Source organism: Phytophthora parasitica (genome assembly GCF_000247585.1).
Source record: "Phytophthora parasitica INRA-310 unplaced genomic scaffold supercont2.11, whole genome shotgun sequence".
NCBI lineage: Eukaryota > Oomycota > Peronosporomycetes > Peronosporales > Peronosporaceae > Phytophthora > Phytophthora nicotianae.
In genome coordinates, this window is record NW_008648997.1 from 36,148 (window position 1) to 56,795 (window position 20,648).

Here is a 20,648-nt window from a genome sequence, read left to right on the forward strand (position 1 = left end):
AGGCCGAGCCCGGCACCAACGCCAACGCCACCGTTCTGGCTGTGGTGGTCACCGCCAACGCCTAGTCCAAGGCCGAGCCCGGCACCAACGCCAACACCAAGGCCGTTCTGGTCACCCGACTGAGAGTTCCCGGACTGGGGGCACGGCGTCTCCACGTTCTGGTTCTGCTCGCCACCGCCGACGCCGAGGCCTACTCCAGCACCAACGCCTAGCTGCACACCGTGCTTGTAGTCTGGAACCTGGTTGCCGGTAGTTGCTTCGGTAATGCTGGACATGATCAGGGCAGCCGTTGCGCACACCGCGAACATCTTCGTGCAGGACAGCATGATGCTTGAATTGAGATTAATGAAAGAGTACTTGAGAGGTTCCGATCGAACAGTTCGGACTGTTGAGAGAGGACTTGGACCGGAGCGGGCAAGTTGTAGAATGAAGAAGTAGAAACTCGGTTGCCTAGCCGGCTTGGTGTCGCTTCCTAAACCCTTCTCGGACACTGCAGCCGCAATGTAATTCGCCCAGTCCTATCCAAAGCTTTGGATCGGGGATATCGAAGGCACAGATGGCACATGGGACGCGCCAAACCTTCACAGCTCGACCCCATCCTGAAGCTGAAGTATCCAGCTTGAACACTCTCCCGTTCACCGTCAAGGTGGATACGAGTCATTTCGGTGATCGATCGTCGACGTGACGACAGCACAATCATCTGGACGACAGTTGTAGAGCTAACAACCACTTTACCAGGCCTTCAAACAGAAAATGTCCGTCAAGAGATTAATATAGCCTGCTAACTGTAGTCAGACAATGGCATAGGCGGGCCGCGAGCTTGTGGCGTCGAGATCTGCATGCCAAGCAGTGCTTGGGAGGAGGCTTGTTTTCGGTGGATAGCCTCGCTGGCGTCAGATCGAAAAGTCTCAGAAACTCGATTGCGCCGCATTGTTCTTCTGGTGGCAGGGGGTGCAATCCGCCATCCGCATCGTCGCCTTGCACACCGAATACGTTTTGGTAATTGCTCACCGTTACTAGCATGTCCGCTTGTGAGAGGCAGTAGAATTCATTGAAGAGACGTAGTATAGTGTAAGTATTTCAGCGCTTCACAAGTTACCATTGTATCAGTGTGGACATCTGAGAATTGACATTTCAGACATTTTTTTTTTTGCTGTTTCTGGACCTACACTGTCAGTACTGTACCATGCACACTGTACCATGTTTTTGTTGATATCGTTCGCGTGCTCCACATACTCAAACCCACCATTCCGAACTTGCAAAGTTCAGCATTGTAAATCGTCGACCCGCTGTCTGCAATTGCCTCGCCTTTGCTGTCGGGTTTCCTTCCAGCGGTGGCGTGACTTCCCCTATTTGCTCGTACGGTTCCCATCGCAGTAACGCGCTCCAGCCAGACAAGGTTTGCGATGCCGCGTGACACGCGTGTCTTTGCAAAAAACGTCGCCAATTTTTACGAGCATCAAAGACTGTGGTGCTGGCCGCTTTCACTGTCTGAATTTCGGTCGTACTGATGCAGAAGTTCAAACGATCCCGTCCAGTTATCGCTGGAGGCGCAAGAGCTCTTCGTCTCTTCGTACAGCTTGCCCTGTTGCGTTTCTCGCCACGCAATAATAACAACAACGTGGGAGTCTGTACATGAAGTGGAACTGTATTTGTTGGTGATCTTGGAGTTTGCGTTCAGTTTTGCTTTTGTGCAGTCAAATGGATCGGTAGTACATGATGTGAATCGCTACTCCGACAGGATTCTATTGGTTCACCCCTGAAAACCGACCTACACATACGGTTGTGGATGGAGCTCAATCATGCTTTCCTCTCTCATATGGTCAAATTGGAAATTCTCGTACAATGTGCAAGTACAAGTATTACGGTACGCACAGGTCCATAGAAAATTGTGAACAGAATGTGTGCATCACTACTAAGCAGTACTAGTAGCATATCGGAACAGAGATTTTTTCTGCTAAGATTCCGTAAGTTATTACGGGTACTTTTTAAAAAATTCCAGTAAATTGCAGTTCTCTAAACTGTTGGGTACAGGCTTTCCCAAATGCGTAAGTAGGCCTCGATTTCCAAGGCAGAGTGGTGATTGCACTTCAGCCATGAAGACGATCTTCCTGTCGCGCCATATCTACCACACCGCTACGTTGACAATACCTGTACGTCAAGTGGAATCCACTGCAGTCGCGCTGCGCATATCGGCTTTCCATTGCTGCAGTGTGTCAACATGCCGATCATCAGCGGAATGCGGACATCGTCCGCTAGAGCCTTTCCACTTCAGTCGGTCGTCCGTGAAAACATCCATCACGCTGGAAACCCCCAGGTCATCTCTCCGACCATGCACACCAACAACCTTGCGGGCATAAGCTCACGGATACTGATCAGGCAATCCGTAAGGCATGGTGTGGTCCACATTTGAACGAATTGTATCTTGACCATGATGCGGGAGGTGTTCGAGGCCTTCCTGACGGATCCAATCCGCGTAAATGAGGACGTATTCGCGCTGTGGCTTGAGGGCCACAACGCCGGTGACGCATTAGCCGCGCGACTTCGACTCCCATCGGCAGTTCCGATGCCGTTCCTGGGAGGAGACGCGGACGCCAAGCTGCGCGAGTTACTGTGGCGAGACACGGTGGACCAGTATCGCCTCTATGATAAGCTAGAGCACTACCTATCGCAACCGAGTCTGTTCCGCTCGCAACTCCTCTTCCAGATTCCACCGGCTCAGCAATACTACATGGTGGAGCGGTACTACACGCGCGATACCGACGTAGACCGCTGGTTACTGGGCAAGAAGCTCTCCGGACGTCTGGAAAAGGACCTAGATGACGTGGCAGAGCGTTCCGGCCGCACACTCAAGAGTTGTCGTCGGCAACTGGAGAACCTGCGGCGAGTGTACGCTGCCGTGGAGGACCGCAACTTCCATGGCCTTCCGTGTCGCGCTGTCAGCGAGCTTTTCCTGCTGTCAGAGCAGCTCTCCAGCAAATATGCGTGTCTACTCTTCATCCTGCACACGAGATTCCAAGTGCACCCTCAACACCCCGTCACGGGTTTCCTCACGTGGCCTGACCTGCGTTTTTTCTCTGCGTTACTGATGACTCACTGGCTACCGCAACGGAACACGCTGTCGAAGCTCCAGTTCCCCAAAGGGACCAAGGATACTGTTGAAGATACAGTACATGTCGTGGAAAACGGCGCTCAGATCGCATTGCGCTCTCCGAGCACGAGAGAGTGGCCCACAATTGGATTCTTACAAGAAAAGCTGCAACCTACGAGTGTGAGGGAGACGGTCGGGTTAGATCTAAGTCATCCACTGACGAACTGCCTGCGCGACCTCAAGGCCCACCTCATCAATGACAACGATGTCCTTCGAGTGTACCGAGAGAACATCATGACTCGCGTAAGATCATGGACTGCAGCAAAAGGAACACTGAGCGAGAGTGCCCGTAGCTTGGACGAGCTCGAAAGCAAGTTGTACCTCGTGGTGCATGGCTTCCTGACCATCGGTGCTGGACTATCGCAGCCAAAAGAGCTTCAACATCTGCTGGAATATTTGCTCACTCGCGTCGTGCGCGTTTTGCACGACTGTGAGATAGTGAAGTCACAGGTTAACGCACTCTTTGGGGCTCTGGTGGATGCGTTAGCCGAGTTGGATGTGTGGTATCTCAACGGCGAGGAAACACGCAGTCTTCTGCTTGCTAGCTGGGATCGCTTCATCAGTGTTTGCCGCGCTATTGTACTAACGGTCTACGATCGTTGCCATCCTTCGGCCGTTTTGGAGTATCAGCAAGAAGGTCCCAGTGATACAACAGAGGAAGCAGCATTGATGCAAGGCACTGATAATTCGTATTAGCTGTTTGATCTCGTAAAATATTGGACGACACTAGCAAAAACTCTTTTGGTTCCTTAAAGAGCACTGCGTCACACGATTGGAGCTGTAGAGCTCGCCCGCAAGATCTGAATACCTTTTCGTGCCGGCGATTGAGCGTAGCGTGGTCGCTGCTCGATGCGCTGATGATATCGCTCTCGGTGGCGTTGCAGCGTCCGCACTCGCCGTTCCTGAGCCACGTTGTAGGAATCCTGAAGCGGCCGAGCTTGGTCTTCATAGAGTTCCATTTGGACTCGCAATCGCTGCAGTCGATTAGCTTTCGCAGCATCGAGGCGTTGTTTCTCTTCTTGTCCGAGCGTCGTAATCACCTTGGCTGGAATAGGTATCGATCGCGACGTCGACGCACTGCCGTACAATTGCGATTCCGTCATAAACCGTGCTGGATTCGTAGTGTCACCTTGATTATCGCTGTGCGCGAAATCGTTAGTATTGTAAGATCATCAATGAATGTAGTATCAAGGCCTACCTTATAATTCCTCTCGTGTCCGGGTATGGAGTGCGGCCGCATCGCGTTGGAGTTTTGGCTCGCCTAAAGACAAACCCAGTACTTACAGTTAGAGAGAAAGCATGACGATCAATACCAGCTCAGCCTACCTTGTCAAGTGTGAAAAGTTAAACGTTCCAGCGGCTCGTTGTCGTTGACTTCCGTGCTTCAGTTGTGTCTTTGCGCTTTTCTCTTCCACACGTTTGTCTTCTTCGTCGCCAGTACGAGCCGATTGACACCTTCGGTTAACCGCACCATCACTTCCGAACACATGACAAAATTCCTTAAAACAAATCTCGCCATTTCCATCGGCGTCCACGCGTGTAGCTAAGTGGAGGAACTCGCGCTCGGTCAGATTTAAACCCAGTTCCTTCAACTGCAAACAGAACGAGTTTCAGTCACTGAAAATGAGCGTCCATGTAAGATATCGAAATCGTACCCCGACACAAAGCTCGCTATACGATAAATAGCCATTGTGGTCGTCGTCGAATTCAGCATACGCATCGTTGAGTCTAGCAGCAAATTCTTTCAGCTTAAGTTTGAGTGTAGCTCTAAAGCGGGGATTCTAGTGTCATCAAGTAGTCAGCATGCATCGATCTCAGTAGTTTCCATAGCATGCACATACTTACATCAATGCTATGGTTTGACTGCTCGGGTACTGTCGACTTGCGAAAGAATTCCAACGAGTCTCGTTCGTGCATAGGCTGCTTATGCGCATTCTGTCGGCGCTGTTCTGCCAAGTAGCTGTAACGTGGTTCGTGCACTGGTCCATACACTAGACGCTTGAACTCATCGTACAGTAAGCGGCCGTCACGGTCTAGGTCGTACGTATCAAATAACTTCATCAGCTCCGGTTTCGAGATTCGTAAACCTTGGCGACGAAGGTTACTCTCGATCTCTGCCAACGTGACTCCACCATTTTTATCAATATCCCAGTCTCGAAAGACCTGATGAACTTTGCGTGACTCGTACTTGGACCGTAGCAAGGAAACCACGCAATCCGAGTCTGCTGTCGAATCTGTGTCTTCTTCCGGCCCAGTATAGTTCGCTGTTTGTCTGTTTGAGCTACTCAATGCTGCTTGATTTTGCTCCCGAGGGCCATACACCACTCCAAAGAAATCCTCGTAGTCCAGAGACCTATCGTGCACAAACAACCAAACCACAGTCAGCTACATATTAACTTCAGCTACAACGATTGCACTTACGCGGTTGGCCTTGCTAGAACGTGCTGGAGAATCACGTTTACTTTCATTTGGCCGAGGACTCGAGCAATCCCAAGTCGTGAGAGCATATCTCGAAGTTCTTTCGCACATATCCGACCGTCCCTATTGGCGTCCCAAGCGAGAAAAGCTTGGCGAGCACTACGTATTTCACCGTAGCGATCTTGTAGAAGGCGGCGTAAATCGCTCATCTCGGTTGGCTCTGGAGAATTGCCATCCAGATCCTGAACAGTAGGAGCTGTAGACACCTTGACTGCCCACTGAACGTGAAGCTTCCCATCAGTTCCTGACGTAGGTGCCGATGATTCGGGAGGTGTCGGCTTCTGGAGAGAATAGGAAGATCTGGTTTTGGTGTTTAGAAGGTCACCAATTTGATGCTGAAGCTTCGGAAGACTGCGAAGGGGACGATGGTTAGTATCCGCTCTAAAACCGTTGCAATGAACTAAACTGCACGTACGTGTTGTCGCCGATAGACTGCAATACCGTATAAGCGTCATTTGACTGGTTGTTCTTTTCACTCGCACCTCGTGCACTCTTTCATACCGACAATTGTAAGTTTCTCTTAAAAAAAAGTATCCAGCCCTTTAACTAACTGCATTGTACCTGAACGCGGCGCTTTGGGCGACATGGTGCCAAATGATCTCGACTGCTGGGGAGGCGGCTAGACTGAGGGCGTCTGGGTATTGTAACCCCACGCGTGTTTCCTTGATTGATTGTCGTTGGTGTAAAATGCTCAGCAGGAACAACCGGAGGTGCCACTCGCTTCGATGTCGACATGATATTGACCGGCACTGTCCTTCCTGATCCCCAGCTCGACGATGAAGGATTCTCCGCTGTATTTGTCGACGCCAACGCGTTGCTGTTGCCGTTAACATGTCGTCGCTGCCTCATCGTCCACCGCCTTTTGCTCCTTCTCCTGCTATTGACAGTCAGGGCACGAATAATTAATTTTAACCAAAGATAGATTACTTCCCCATCCTCTCTTCTATTAATCGATACACGCAACTACCGCGTCTCAACAGCGGCAACGTCCTCGCTCTCGCTCTCTTTACTGATGGCAGGGATGAGATGGTGTATCGCCATCGCGAACACGCCACACACTATTGCCGATGTGAGGTGCGTGCGCGGTTTGCGAAACTCCTGCTGCAAGAAGACCAGGCCGGCTGTAAATCCACCGACAAATGGGTTCAGCAGGTCGTTCTTGCTGCGTAGCACCTCCAAACTGCAGCTTACGCCTCCGAAGAGGCCCAGGAAGCCCGCGAAGCCCAGCACATTGCGCATGCAAAGTGGTCCCAGCTTCCTGGCGATCTCACCCACAACGCTGCAGCCTGGCCGCGTCGCCATGTATCGTGCCAACTCGGCGTCTGTCACGCTGGTCATAGCGTAGGCGTCCACTGCGATAGTCCATGCAAGGCCTGATTTGAGTCCTTGGAAGGCCAGCGAAGCGGTAGTAGTTAGGCACTCGGAGGCCGATTTCTGGGATTTAAGAGGCGCATTAAGAGCTTCTCGTCGGTTTGAGACAGCTGAGGCCCCTGCCACTGTCAGTAAAGGGAGAAGAGCGCCCACGGAACCCATGCGCATGGCAGTAGCAGCCCTCCGTCGAAGCGCCATCGTGGACTGCAGACTGGCCAGCAGATTTGGTCCTGGCTGCAGATTAATGTGATGATCAAGTATCAGATCAGAATTGGTTTGGTGACTCAGATTTGCTCGTCACAATTTTGACTCGCATTTTCAAATTCTGACGCCAACAGCAACACCGCAACAAGAGTGTGCAAGTTTCCGCAAAAGAAATTCTGCACACGAGACACCGATGGAGAAGAAAGGTATAGACGGAGAGTCACCAGAGCGTCCTCTATCTGCTGACGTGTCGATGAACGCTGTGAGTTGCGTAGCGCCGAAATCCGCTGCACAACATGATATGGGGATGAATTCGGAGGAACAAATACAGCTAGAGTCCTCTATTACAAGTGCAAACAATGACAAATCGTCTGTAGATGATGGTGACAGCGACGACAAGTACGCCTTGCGGTTCTCGGCAGCACAGGTGAAGGTGAAGATCGCGCAGGCCAAACACGAGGCCAAGATGGCGGCGGACGCGGAGTTATTGGCGGCCAGGAAGGAGCTGGTGAAGCGGCGCTACGAGGTGACTGACCGCGAACGTGAGCGAGAAAAGGTAGTGGCTCAGTGCCAAGCGCTGCAGAAGCGACTGGACGCAGTATTACAGGAGCACAAACAGACGCTGCTGGGTATGCGCGAGGACTTGCAGCTAGAGAGACTGCTGGCAACGCTAGACATGGAGAAAGCCACACGACTGAAGCTGCAGGAAGCATTCAATGCTCAGCAACAGGCGCTTTCCTTAGCACAGGAGCGAGTGGAGAAGCTGGATGTGCAGGTCGCCAACTACCAGAAGACCGAGACAGTGCTGGCCCAATCCGTCGCGCACCTGCAGCATCGCTTCGCCAGCAAAGACCAGCTACGTGCGGCATCAGTGGTGCACATCCAGCGTGAACTAATAGAACAACACGAACAGGAGATGACAGTCCTACGTGAGGAGCTGGCAATAGCGCGAAGTACAGAGAAAATGGCACAGGAGCAACTGCAGGAGCTTCAGAAACAGCTCAAGACGCTGCGTGATAGCGAGCAGCAAGCGCTTGCGTCTAGAGAAAATGTAGCAGCACATGAACATGAATTCCAGGCCAAAGTTGCACAGCTTGAGACAGAGAAGGCTGTCCTCCAGATCAAGGCGGAACAAGTGCAGAAGGCGGACGCTCAGCTTCGGAGCCAACTCCACGCTCAGAGCGAAGAAATCGCGACACTGCGGCAAGAGAAGGAAGCGCTACAGCGCGACAACAAAGAGCTGGGCGAGATCGCCAGCGACCTGATGCAGATGGCTGAACGACAACACGCAGAGAACGTGAAGCGCGGTATCAGTCCTGCCAAATCGACTGGAGATACCTCCGTTGCTACACCTGGTAGCACACACGAACAGGACGGAATCTTCCTGCAAAAGCGCAAGAAGCGCTTACGGTTGTCTCTTGGCTAAATTCGCTCATTTGTTTTCATTAACAAGAGCAGCTAGACAGAGGAGCGAGACCCTCAGCTGTCGTCTCACTCGACCCCCAAGCTTCGGACAACCAAACTACTGTCTTCGAGCATTTTACGTCCGCAAAAGCTGACCGGCTGATAAGCTTAAGGGAAGTAGCGACGGCGTCTACTTCTTTCCTTTCTACAGGATCAAAAGTGTAATCAAAGACGTGAGACGATGAAGTATCACTAACCGAGGCTAGCGACGTACCTTTCGTTTCTTCTTCGACTTCTTCGTGGGAGTGATCTTCTTAGGTTTTGGCTCCTTGGGCTGGTCTTTCGCTTCGTCATTGTCGCCTTCGTTGTCACCGTTGTCATCTCCGTCGTTGTCGTTATCATCGTCATTATCGTCGTCATTGTCGGCTTCTTCTGCATTGACGGACACGGGCGTGAACGCTGGCGCCACCAAACTCTCCTCCTCTTCTTCTGCCTCATTTGGCTTCTTCGGCAACGTCTTCGGTGTCGTCTTCTCCTTGGGCGGTGATGGCTGCGATGGCTTGGGCGGGGATGTTTTTGCCGGCTTTGCTGGTGCCGATTCTTCCGGTTTCGATGGGGGCGTCTGTGTTGGTTTAGGTGGCGACGGCTCCTTCGTCACTGGCTTAGGCGGTGATGGTTCTTTGGCCGCTGGCTTGGGCGGCGACGGCTCTTTGGTCGCTGGTTTAGGCGGCGACGGCTCTTTTTCCGTTGGCTTTGGTGGCGACTCCGGCTTTACGACTGGAGCTGCTGCCGGCTCCGGTGGACATGGTGTCTGTGCTGCAGGTTTGGGTGGTGAAGGGGTTTCTACTGGCTTTGCAGGCGAGGGGGCCTTGATCACTGGTGCAGCCAGTGGTGTTGGTGGCTTGTCGTTAAGTCCCAGTAGGTCGACGCTCTCCACTGGCTTCTTGGAAGGCTGTGGTTTAGCCGGAACCTTGGAACTGGCGTCTCCGGCAGCGATGACAGCCGACGGTGACTTGTAGCTGCCATTGGCGCCTTCTTTCTTGGTGTCAACCGACTTCTCTCTGCAGTAGCAAGTCAATCAGTGGACTAAGACAAGGGTAAAGTAACTGGATCTTAAGCATACACGCACACTCGTTTGTTGCCGTTCCTGCCCTTGGGCAGCAGCGCCTCATTTCCGCTGTCGAAGCGGTCGTCCTCTCGGGACAAGCAGCAGCCCATCGCCGTGTCGGTCTCTTATCTGCAAACTGGGGAGTAGACTCTTTGGTGACGTCGCTCTCTGAGCCTCGCCGGTTCTTTCCTTCACTGGTTTAGCCAGCGGCCGTCCAGGATTCGTCGGTATCTTTTCACGTAAAAGCAAAACCTGATTTCGACCGGTATCAGACCGGTAAGTTGAAGTTGGACGGTCGCCTTGAAATTCGCCAATCATCATCGGCCATGGTGGCCAACACACGCTGGCGCATGGTGTTAAGCCTGATGAACGGGACGGTCGCGAGCGTCGACGCGTTGCACCTCGTGATCCTGGCCAATGTGGACACCACTAAAGCGTCGACGTCGCAGACCACGCAGCGCCAACTCGGGCTGCTGGTGCTCAGTTTCTCCATGCTGCTGTCGCTCTCGTGTGTTCTCAGTGTTTGGCTGATCCCGAAGCGCAGTGTGGGTTGCTCAATGGTCGTGAACGCTCTGGTATTCCTGCTTCATGCACTGGTATTCCTGCCTCTCAGTGTTATGATCCTGATAGACGGGCATCGAGTACTCGGTCTGATAGAGCTGGCATTCGTTGTGGCGATGGTGGCAGGGTGCGTCTCTTGTCGGATCTACAGTGTCAGAATGCGAGACGAAGTGGACCGTAATGATGCGTTGGAGATATCTTACGAGCAGCTGAAGATGGAGCAAGTAGCGGCTTCTGTAGCCGCAGGATGTTGATGGAGAAACGCTTTTTCTTTTTAAAAAAATCTGTATGCGAGGTTGTAGCCTCCCGAGCATCAGTGCAGTGTATCTGTTGCAGCCGACAGGCTCTCAATTACAACTTCTCGTTCATGTACGGTTATGGCGATTTTTCCATGTAAATTAAGAGCAAACCCAACGTTTATCTGGGCGTTTACGAATAACCGTGAAACGATTGACTCGTCAACCAAATCAGTTGGTTTTGGGGCTGCCTGTAGATTTTTTTGTTTTTGTAGCGACGTCTAAACGGACGTGAGATGCTTGCCATTCAAACTCAACTAGGGCCTGTTGCGTCCGTTAGAACCGACAAGAAACGATCGACACCACGAGGATGAAGAGGCTCAGTTACCAAAAGTCAAGACAACCAACAAGCAGCGCCATACAGGGCGATTCGTGGAATCTTTTCCTGATGCCAAACTACCCCTCTCAGGTGCGGCCTGTGCGGAGTTACGCTGTCCTATTGGCATTCTCCTTTTGCACTTTGCTCGGTCGAGCAGATTTCGGGGGAACTTGCTATAACTACTATAATATCCTAGCTACGACGTGCGACGAAGTTGAATCGGTTTGTACTAGTAACTACTGTAGCTCGCACAATGGATATATGAGCTACTCTTGCTACACCCCATACTCGTGCTCTGGTTCGTACACAGTACCAGCGGCAACGACTGCGGCTCCTTCAAGCAGCTCAAGCGATTCAAACGTTACAGACAATTGCAATTCGATGTCCCTCAGCTCGTGTTCATCTGCTGAAATGACATTCAAAAGCGTAGGGTGTACTTGTTATTCATGCGTCGAGACAAATGGTAACATTGAAGCATCCTGCACTGCGCCAATCCAGTGCACACCTCTCATATCAACCTCACAAGAGGAAGAAACAAGTGACACTCCCAACATAGGTGACGAAGACTACGGCATCGTGTGCGCTGTATTCATAGCTACTGCAATCATCCTTAGCGGCTCTACTGTCTTGGTTGCACGGCTTTGCTTCCCTGTTAATACCAAGGAACTGTCCATAAAGCAAACCGTGACACATCGGATGTCCATTGTTACAAGGGGCCTGTACACTCTGGTATCGTTTGAGTCATTTGTCGAAGATGATGGAGCATCCGTATCATTCACTGACTACCTCTGTGATAAGAATGAACTCTTTGGGCTAATTGACTGGCGCAAGAAGACCGCAGCTGTACGACCCCGCTGGATGCGAGCCAGTGCCATTGCTGCGGCGTTCTTGGTTACATTATCGCTAGCTTTTTTGCTCGGCACAGTTGTGTACAACAACGAGAGCTGCCAGTCTGTTCTCAAGGTGGAGTATTGCCATGTTTGCTCTTGTGAGACGTACTGCGACGGGGCGAGAATTGGATGCACCGATGGTTGTCAGTGTCGAGAACGCAATGGTTGTTCTAGCTATTCGTGCTCTGGTGCGAGTAGTGAAATATCAACGAATTCTGCTACAGAGACTTCTACCTACGCGTGTCAATCAGCTGATGTGAAAACGTCGAGCAAAGCCTACTATGTGACAATGTTCCTCACTATGGTAATGTCCAAGGCAAACTCAATTGAAATTTGCTCTGTTGACGTTGGCTCAAGTCGACAAAAACTGCTTCATCTTGTGACAGTGTTGATTGGGATAGCGCTGGTGGGGTTCGGAATTATCTATTCTAATTACTTAAGCAAGGAAGACGCGGGGGATCCTGAGGCTAGTTCCCGTCGGCAACGAGCTATCAGTCAGACGCTGTTCACAGGTTGGTGGTATGATCAAGTAGCTAACCTTGCAATGACTCTTGCACAGTTTGTGGTTTTCGGAATCTGCTATAATACGCTTTACTCTCCTAAGGTCGAAGAAGTGAAGTATGCAGGAGCAGCGGCAGTCCATCCTCATAAATTGGATGCCAATATCATGAAGACTGATGACGTTAAAGGAGACAAGGGTGAGCCTGTGGTTGTCGAAGAAGTCAAGTTACAACCGCCAACGCAGCAACATCAGTAGAGTTTTTCCGGAGGAAGGAATAAAACACGAGAAAAAGGAAACCATTTTTTTACGATCGTACATTACCTGTCCCAGTCAAACGAAGAAAATCCTAACGGTGACTTCCAAAACTTGTTTAGAGAGTGGCAAACCCGGAGTTTGTGGAGAACGAGGAGCCACGTAATGGTGTCGATATCGACATCCTTGATGCTTGCACTGCTATCGCTGCAATGGCGAGGGTGCCGAAACGTGAGTTCTTGTGAATATCGTGTGACGGGGTTACCCCAGCATTCCCAAGCTGCCGATGCAGTTGTCGTGTTTCATCCTGTTGCTGGAGAGGAATGGAGCCTTTACCCGAGCAACAACAGGCCTCCAACAACACTTCAGACCGTCCAGCCTGGTGCAGCGTTCATTGCTGTCAATTTCAAGCAACTCAACTTGTTGCCTGGAGACAAACTCGTCCTGCGTGACCCCAGTGGCTCGATATCAGTCAATGTCACGGCAAACTCCCGCCACAATATGGAGACCAGCAACGAATGCCCGTATTCCTTGCTGCTACAGACACATCCGTTCTTGATCAAAGGCGACACAGTCGTGATTGAATATTTTCCGAGTATTTCGACGCTTATGCTCCCAATCGGTCCAAGACGTGCTATCCCAGTAGTAGTAGTGGACTCGTATGTGTACGTCATTTACGGTCCTTCGATTGTTGCAGTCGACACGGAAAGCACCGTTGGAGCTGAGGATGAAGCCAAAGAAGCTGTCTGCTATCGAAATACCCAGCCCAAAATGTACGCAAAGGCTCGAGCCGTGGCAAGACTGATGATCCGCACGAAGCAGGAGCAAGAATTCGACGGCTCTGAACAAGCGACGAGTTGGTCGTTCTGCACTGGATGGCTCATAGGACGAGGCAATTATTTGATCACCAACCACCACTGTTTGAAAGATGCAGCTGTAGTCGACCAGAAACGGACAGAAGGCGCTCTCTCCAATATCATCAGTCGATTCTGGCCCGGTACTTATTCTCCAACAGGCAGAGCTAATCGCGTCGTGGAGGCTGTGGTTGGCTTCATGGCCGAGACCAAATCGTGTCGGGATGCAGGCTTCGTGGGGGAAAAAGTTGGCGTTGTGGAAGCCACGCGAGTCTTGGTGGTCACGGAGAATCCGGCGCTGGACTATGCTCTGCTTCGGGTGCTCACGAATGGTTTAGCAACGGACTTGACGCGACGATATGGCTACTTGCGCCTCCGTGCTGCCGGTCCTGTGGAAGGTGAAGCCATCTATATCCCACAACATCCACGCGGTGAACCCAAGGAGATCGCAGCAACGAAAGATGGAAAACCCGCAGTGATTGAGATGTCGGCGTCGAGATCGATCGATTCCTCGGGATATATTCGTGGCGGCGAAAAAAGCCGCATCGATCCAAGTGTCTGGTACAATGCCGACACCGAGCCTGGTTCGTCCGGCTCGCCCGTGCTGAGTCGGAAAGATAACACCGTTGTGGCACTGCATCGCGCCGGTAACTCCGAGACCGCGCAGTCGAATTCCACTGAGCTTTTCAACATGGGTGTGCGCATTGACCTGATTGCGCGAGACCTTGAGCGACGCAACGTTCTGCCTCGGAACGCGTTGGTTTCGTGACCAAATGCTGCCACGAACTCTTGCAGCGACACCTTGAAGACTGAAGTTATGAGTCGTAGTTTGTAGGTCTTCCCCATCTTCTTTTAATGAAATTATTCTTCCATCTTCGCCGCAAAAATAGTGTATGACTCATGTTTGTAGATACGACTGGAAGAAGACGCTCATTTCTGCAGTAGTGACGGGATGTAGGCGACGCCTACAGCTGCATCAGCTGTGCTCTGGATTGACAGCTGAGAAGGGTGCGCTAGTTTCTGTCCAAGAAAATGCTGTAGAAGACTGTTGCGAACCAGTGCGTTACCTGTTCCGATCATCCTGCGATACAAGTCAGAGCACGTATTAACTGCCATGTATATTGAGGAACTCCAGTAGGGCTAGCGACGTACGGTTGCTGGAGCAGGTCTGTGCGCAGATCGTCGGGAACCATCGAGAATATGTTATCGACCAGGCCGCGACAGATAGAAGCGCTGATATCACCGAGTGACCAGTTACTGATGCGTAATTGCTCAATGCTGCCTCGCACGTCGGGTGAAGCCCATTCCCCGTACAGCGTCGGCGAAAACTTGAGATCGGTGTCCAGTTTGGTGCCGCCGAGAGAAATCAAGCGCGCATACATTGCATCGTCCGAGAGGTATTCAGCTGTCGGATTCACTGCCAATTGCCGGCTCCACGCTTGGCACTGCTTCACAAACCACGCAAATATGTTGCCACTGCGATAAACCATTATCGTTAGCACTTACAGATAGTATAAAGTACATGTTTCCCATGTAACGCACCCTGATAATGACCCAGCTACGCCTAGATACCAATTCTCCGATAAGAACGGCCTCACTTCGAATGTCAACGAGCAGCTACCACGCGATTGTTTCAGTTGCGTCGCGTCCTCCTCCGTTAACACCATAGCTAATTGCGAAGCTGAGCCAACGCTCAACACTGTTCATCCACAACACGTTCAATAAGATCGTCAAAGGTCTAACTCATGGCCCCATTTTACCTCACTATACGTACCCGAGGTGCGCGAGAGGTTGAGGTCTGCAGGTCCTCGTGTCTGTGCCATGGCAGTCATGACTGCGCAAGGATGATCACCCATCGCTAGATATACGGGCTTCCCAATGGGTAGACAGAGAACTGCTGCAACCTCCGAACTCTGGCCAATAATTGCACCTGGAGCCTTCACTGTCGGCAGCATATGTGCTGGGAGATTGAGTGCCTGTACACTGGAGTATAATGAACAAGTAAGTTACAGCACAAACTGTGATGTTGGATGATGTTAACGTACGCGTGAGGATTCCACGTCCTCGTGTTGATGTCGAAGCCTCCCCAGCTGAATGCATCGGTGACGTCCATGCAGTTTTGTGCCGGGAAGGAGTGTCCACACAGCGCAAACGCAATAAAATCCTGAATGGTTCCGCACGCGTCATATCCCGCAATATCGCTCGGTTGTCTCTCCATCATGTAGGCAAACGTAGCGAGTCCATATCCCGACGCAATGGGCGACGTCGACACACAAACATCAAAAGGTTCAATCCCAAACGGAGTCGCAGTGGCCGCAGCATTGGCCAGCTGAATCTTGGCCCTCCACTCGGTCAGCATTGCCGGTGTACAGCGCTGATCTAAGAACGTGATGTAGGTACTCCAAGACCAGCTCCTGGTTGTCCCATTCCCAGCCTGAATCTCACTCACAGCCTGTCGGACCGCGTCGCAGTGCCACCACACGATCCCATGCATCTATTCACACAAGATGGGTCAGTCTCCTGGCATTTGATGTTAATATCCTGCTGAACTCACCACACCACAGATGCCGATCGAACGAATGTTCCCTCTCAGCGACGGCGGCAGTGCTTGCACTGCAGAAAGCACCGCGAACAGAATATTGGTCACGTTCTGTTCACTTTCTAGCGACTTGGTGTCGTGTTGAATGGGCGCACTGGACGTGGCTAAGATGTTCCCAGACGTGGCGCAGACCAGCGCGCACTTGATGTTCTTAAGGCCAATATCCATGCCGAACATGCAGTCTCTTTCGATAGTCTCGGCCTCCTGACTCACCTGCACAGTGACTCCCGTCGGTTTCGTCTTCTGCTTCTTGTTGCCTGTACCTATCGACAGTTTATTCCTCTTCTTGAAGCTGTAAATGTAGCCATTGGATGCGTTGAAGCCATGGATTCCTTGTGTCTCGGCGATACGTCTGGCCTGTTCCTGCATCACTCGGTCTGTAAGGCTCTTGCCGCTCTGTTGTTGACTCTTGACCCACTGTAGCAGTGCCGAGTCGATCGCTGTGTTGGGGCGACGTCCACTGCCGAGTTTGCGGCCCGAAGTTTCCAATGCTACTGCCGCCTCCAGCTCCGACTGGTTGCTCAGCCATTTGCGGATCATGGACGGCGTCACGCCATGGCGCTGCGCCAGTGATCGCACGGAAGGCGAAGGGGAATTCTCAGTCAACTCGCGCACCACCGAAAGCTTGAAGGCCGCCGTGTAACTGCGCCGAGTTGCCATTATTGACACCCCTGAATGTAAAATTCTCGTCGCCTCAATTGTAAGACCTGGCAAGAGAGCGATTTTTCTACCAATCAGACGACGCGAGACACTTCCTCATCAGTGCAGTGACTTCAGCTGAGTCGAGTATGGAGGAGGCAAATGTGGCCGCGTCTGGCGAGGGTACTGATGCAACAATGGTGCAGAATGCAACTGAACGAACAAGCGCAAGAGCTGCTCTATCTAACGGTACAGGCACGACCCCGATAGCATCTCCAGGAGCATCAGGAGACGCATCCGAAACAAGCGCAGACTCTGCCGGGCGTCGTATTCAACATCGCGCCAATTATTCGGTCAAGAAAAAGCGTGAGCTTATCGCTCTAGCGCAAATAGCGGGCGTGCGTGAGGTTTGTCGGATGGAAGGTATTCCGCGTCGTACACTGCGTCACTGGCTGGACGACGCCGATAAGATCAACAGCTTCGAGGGCCCAGATACACGCAAGTCCATTGGCCGCTCGGGCCGCCGTGAGATTCTTCCCTTTGGGCGGGAGCTGAGCGCGTTCCTGGAGGAGGGACGACGCGAGGGAAGGGACATGACGTCATCTCACATGATCGACTACATCAGACAGAACCACGCACAGTGGCTCGAGGGCTACATGGCAGGGAAGAAGAGCGCTGAGAGTGGTCAAGCAGCACTCGCGAGGCTTTGCCAAAGGTTCGTAGAGCGACACGGATTTACACAGGCAGGAGCAACAACAGGATCGACCCGGTCCAGTTCGACAACATCCATGACGAGCGCTAATACCCCTGCGGCGACTTCTAGTGCACCCGCAACGTCTACGGTTCCGGTGCCACCCTCCAGAGAGCTGGAAACTGATGTTGTGCAGTCCAATTCGTTGGAATACGATGTAAACGACGACAGCCCATTGCTCTTCGGGCTGGATATCGGCACAACGGCTGTCAAGTGCGTCGTGGTGAAAGCTAACGACGGCCAGACTGTTGCCATGGCCAACGTCTCGCTCAGCGATGTGACCGTGCCGACTAGACACGGAGAAGACGTAGTGGAGAATAGAATCGGAGTGCAGAATGTGGACCAGGTGCTGCTGGCAGTGCAGCGTGCCGTGAGATTGCTACCAGAAGCAGCAAGACGGCGAGCCATTTCGGTAGGTATCTGCGGTCAAATGCACGGCATCGTGTGGTGGTGCAGCCGTGCTGTACACGAGGCGGCAGAACGCTTGCTGGCAACAGGAGGACACAACGATGACGACACTTACGAGCCCGTGTGGAGCGAGCTTATCACGTGGCAGGATCAGCGCTGCACGCCTGCGTTCTTGGAGAGCTGCCGGGAGAAGATTGCTCGCTTTAAACCTACGGAAAATGCTTCGCCACCCATTAGGATTGCTGCTGGATACGGACTGGCCTCGTTCGCTTACACTTTAGAGAACTCCCCGCGCACGTTAGTGGGCATGGACGCTTGCGGGACGATCCACGATTTTGTGGCTTTTGTTTTGTGCGGCCATACTCTCCGTAGCGAGACGTTTATGGACACTACCGATGCTCATAGCTGGGGTGGACTGAATCTGCAAACACAGACATGGGACCCTAGAGTCCTGAGAGCGCTGCGGATCCCATCGTCGATGCTGCCTACTGTGAAGAAGCCCGGCACGTGTATTGGACACACCTCTGCTGGACACGCTGGTTTCGGACTGCCTGCTAACAAGCCAGTGTGCGTCCCGATGGGCGACCATCCCTGCTCCGTGTTGGCCGCTCTGTCCAAGCGCCAGTCACAGCCGGGAAGCGAATCCAATTTAACGCGTACGATACATTGTTATTGACCAAGGCTACAAGATATGCACATACTGACGTGGTGTTTACTGTTTTGATTTTGGTTCCAATAGTAGTGAACATTGGCACGTCGGCTCAGATGGCCATGGTGCTGACTGGCGCAGACGTTGCGAAGCTGTCTTCTAGCAGAGAAGCCCAAGACCAAGGCAACTCTAGCTTTGAAGTACGGCCGTTCCTGTTCGAAGACCGCTTCCTGGGTGTCGCGGCCTCGCTTTCCGGGTTTGTTTCAACTTGATTGCTCCCACATTTCATCTTGACTAATGTATCTGTGTGGTACGTGCAGCGGCAATACGTTCGCGTGGCTGGTGCAGCAGTGGCAGCAATGGACTGAAGAAATGGGACTCACCCCATCTAGCAACGACGACGATGAAGAGCAGGCGGCGCAACGTGAAGCCGAAATTTATGCCCGATTGATCGGGTTGGGTCTGCAGCGTGAAGACACGGAGCTCACATTCGTGCCGACGCTCAACGGTGAGCGTGCAGACCCCGACGCCACCGGTAGAATCGTGAAGCTGCGCATGAACAACTGGAGCATGGGCGATATCAGCGCTGCGCTGTGCCGTGGCCTCGTGGACAACCTCTTCGCCATGATCCCCACTGAACTGCAGACTCTGGCATCAGCACAACCGTACGTCCTACTTTGCATTTTTTCCCGTTCGCTTGCTACTTTAACTGATTATTTGTGCGTGTGCGATTGACGGCAGGATGATCGGCACGGGCAACGCACTGGTGCGGAACGAGCTGCTGCAGCGGTTCCTGCTACGGCGCCTGGATCAGCCACAAGCGCTGCACTTACAGACGGCTGCCGACGCTGCCGTGGGCGCATCGCTCACCCCGTCGCTTTTGGGTGGACGCCCCGTTGTACTCAATGTGTAGTGTTAAGTTTGTCGGTGCGGCGTCACTGCCCATTGTGATTTCAAACGGATTTAAGCGCGAGATATTGCCCGGCGAATAAATGAAGCAGCACGTGCGTTAAAAATCTCGACGTGAGATGCCAACAATTGAAATGAGATCCATCGTTGCTGTACCCGGCTCGCAAGCGGGATCTCAGGCTTGCAGTGCATGTACATGAAGTGGGTTGCGAGCTAAATACCCAAGTGCACCCCGCATTCAACGTTTATCCATGTCGACTACTGCATCCATAAGGATGGAGATCATTGTTGCAATGCGATCGTTCACAATATCATTGCGATTGTCAATAGCGAATCTTTTCAGGCTCACGTTTTTCATCGATCCACGATTAGCGGGAAGTTCATACGTAGATCTCACCGGCGCTGCATGTAAAACTCACGGTTCTCGACTCGCTGAGGAAATCGCAGATTTGGCCGCCACGACGTCGTCGTTAATAGACTGTAGTTGGATGTGGTGGTGAACGTGCATGCAGCGTTTGATGCTTTTGTCAATTTCGTCTACAATTGTATTGTGCGACCTTCACGCAACATTGTCGACACAACGACGCCAGCTTCCAATCAGCCAATGACACATCGGTTAAATTGCCGTTAAAGTGCCCGGAATATTCTCGTGGAGCCTTGCCGGCTCTATGCGCGCTGAACCCTAAGCGCAACGAAATGAATCGCACTTGAATCGAGGACCATAACGTAGCGAGAATTTGGTCGTTGATTCTGAATTTGGCCTTGCTTCGAAATTGAGACCAGTCGAGCAATTCATTCCTAGATCTTGCTAGTCGCGATTTTAAGTGTTCAACGATCCATAGGTTTTGTCGACGCCGTTGAACGAGCATGCAGCACTCCCATTTTAGGACTCTGTACGTGGACAGCGATATGAGCGTGCGGCACTCCCATTTTAGGACTGTACATGGACAGCGAAGTTCGTATATAACTTCGCTACTCTTCGTATACTTGCCGTACATGTACACGGTGCTGTAGTGTAGTAACAGCATAAGTCGCATGACTGCAGTCATCACATAAGTCGCTGCAAGTCGTGTGATGGATCTTGTTCTGAGTGGAGTCGCTATTAATACAAGTCGCGCGATAGACTTGTAAGTTGTAACTCGCATGCAATGCACTAGTCGCGTAGATCCATGGTCCACCGTTCGCTCGCTCGTGATGCAAGGGCGAGTTGAGCGAAACAGCCACACTCTTATTATGGTACTCAAAGTGCCACAACCAAATATTTTCGTACGAGAGGTTGCCCTAGAAGTGCTCAACCTGATTA

At 52.0% G+C, this 20,648-nt stretch overlaps 10 protein-coding genes across 18 annotated transcripts in view; 6 read left to right on the forward strand and 4 right to left on the reverse strand.

The window, feature by feature from the left end:
- Positions 1–607, reverse strand: part of PPTG_07038 (hypothetical protein) — a gene marked incomplete at its 3' end in the record, with an annotated part of 2,543 nt that extends 1,936 nt beyond the window's left edge. Inside the window, exon 1 of the mRNA XM_008901187.1 lies at positions 17–607. Within this exon, the coding sequence (XP_008899435.1) occupies positions 17–326 (310 nt within the window). The 5' untranslated portion in view covers positions 327–607. The remainder of the gene's footprint in view (positions 1–16) is intronic.
- A 1,416-nt stretch (positions 608–2,023) lies between these two features.
- On the forward strand, positions 2,024–4,488 carry PPTG_07039 (hypothetical protein). Its single transcript, XM_008901188.1, has one exon. It carries the CDS (start codon positions 2,432–2,434, stop codon positions 3,845–3,847), a length of 1,416 nt encoding a protein of 471 aa, XP_008899436.1. The 5' UTR covers positions 2,024–2,431; the 3' UTR covers positions 3,848–4,488.
- Positions 3,818–7,198, reverse strand: PPTG_07040 (hypothetical protein; the record flags this gene model as incomplete). The annotated part of the gene is made up of 9 exons (XM_008901189.1): positions 3,818–4,291; positions 4,350–4,412; positions 4,478–4,743; positions 4,807–4,932; positions 4,997–5,504; positions 5,573–5,980; positions 6,045–6,121; positions 6,191–6,506; positions 6,597–7,198. 9 exons carry the CDS (start codon positions 7,196–7,198, stop codon positions 3,916–3,918), a joined length of 2,742 nt encoding a protein of 913 aa, XP_008899437.1. The 3' UTR covers positions 3,818–3,915.
- Positions 7,199–7,321: 123 nt separating this feature from the next.
- On the forward strand, positions 7,322–9,733 carry PPTG_07041 (hypothetical protein). Its single transcript, XM_008901190.1, has 2 exons — positions 7,322–7,410; positions 7,480–9,733. The coding sequence occupies exons 1-2, from the start codon at positions 7,398–7,400 to the stop codon at positions 8,628–8,630; spliced, it is 1,164 nt and encodes a 387-aa protein (XP_008899438.1). The 5' UTR covers positions 7,322–7,397; the 3' UTR covers positions 8,631–9,733.
- On the reverse strand, positions 8,616–9,979 carry PPTG_07042 (hypothetical protein). The gene is made up of 3 exons (XM_008901191.1): positions 9,738–9,979; positions 8,883–9,669; positions 8,616–8,813 (listed from the first exon to the last, which is right to left on the reverse strand). Exons 1-3 carry the CDS (start codon positions 9,824–9,826, stop codon positions 8,799–8,801), a joined length of 891 nt encoding a protein of 296 aa, XP_008899439.1. The 5' UTR covers positions 9,827–9,979; the 3' UTR covers positions 8,616–8,798.
- PPTG_07043 (hypothetical protein) lies at positions 9,965–10,847 on the forward strand. The gene has a single exon (XM_008901192.1). It carries the CDS (start codon positions 10,043–10,045, stop codon positions 10,529–10,531), a length of 489 nt encoding a protein of 162 aa, XP_008899440.1. The 5' UTR covers positions 9,965–10,042; the 3' UTR covers positions 10,532–10,847.
- A 741-nt stretch (positions 10,848–11,588) lies between these two features.
- On the forward strand, positions 11,589–12,539 carry PPTG_07044 (hypothetical protein; the record flags this gene model as incomplete). Its single annotated transcript, XM_008901193.1, has 1 exon — positions 11,589–12,539. One exon carries the CDS (start codon positions 11,589–11,591, stop codon positions 12,537–12,539), a length of 951 nt encoding a protein of 316 aa, XP_008899441.1.
- Positions 12,540–12,565: 26 nt separating this feature from the next.
- On the reverse strand, positions 12,566–17,163 carry PPTG_07045 (hypothetical protein). Of its 5 annotated transcripts, XM_008901194.1 has the most exons (6): positions 15,945–17,163; positions 15,436–15,884; positions 15,165–15,373; positions 14,933–15,089; positions 14,543–14,866; positions 12,566–14,471 (listed from the first exon to the last, which is right to left on the reverse strand). In XM_008901194.1, exons 1-6 carry the CDS (start codon positions 16,647–16,649, stop codon positions 14,321–14,323), a joined length of 1,995 nt encoding a protein of 664 aa, XP_008899442.1. In that variant the 5' UTR covers positions 16,650–17,163; the 3' UTR covers positions 12,566–14,320. The 5 variants fall into 5 exon arrangements, with proteins under 5 accessions (XP_008899442.1, XP_008899444.1, XP_008899445.1 ...); XM_008901196.1 differs by having other exon boundaries at positions 12,566–14,866; XM_008901197.1 differs by having other exon boundaries at positions 14,543–15,089.
- PPTG_07046 (hypothetical protein) lies at positions 12,702–14,159 on the forward strand (the record flags this gene model as incomplete). Its single annotated transcript, XM_008901199.1, has 1 exon — positions 12,702–14,159. The coding sequence occupies one exon, from the start codon at positions 12,702–12,704 to the stop codon at positions 14,157–14,159; it is 1,458 nt and encodes a 485-aa protein (XP_008899447.1).
- Positions 16,714–19,850, forward strand: PPTG_07047 (hypothetical protein). 5 transcript variants are annotated; one of them, XM_008901202.1, is made up of 4 exons: positions 16,714–18,443; positions 18,527–18,692; positions 18,757–19,101; positions 19,350–19,850. In XM_008901202.1, exons 1-4 carry the CDS (start codon positions 16,778–16,780, stop codon positions 19,426–19,428), a joined length of 2,256 nt encoding a protein of 751 aa, XP_008899450.1. In that variant the 5' UTR covers positions 16,714–16,777; the 3' UTR covers positions 19,429–19,850. The 5 variants fall into 5 exon arrangements, with proteins under 5 accessions (XP_008899450.1, XP_008899448.1, XP_008899449.1 ...); XM_008901200.1 differs by having other exon boundaries at positions 19,178–19,767; XM_008901201.1 differs by having other exon boundaries at positions 16,714–18,692; positions 19,178–19,850.
- Positions 19,851–20,648: the final 798 nt, after the last annotated feature.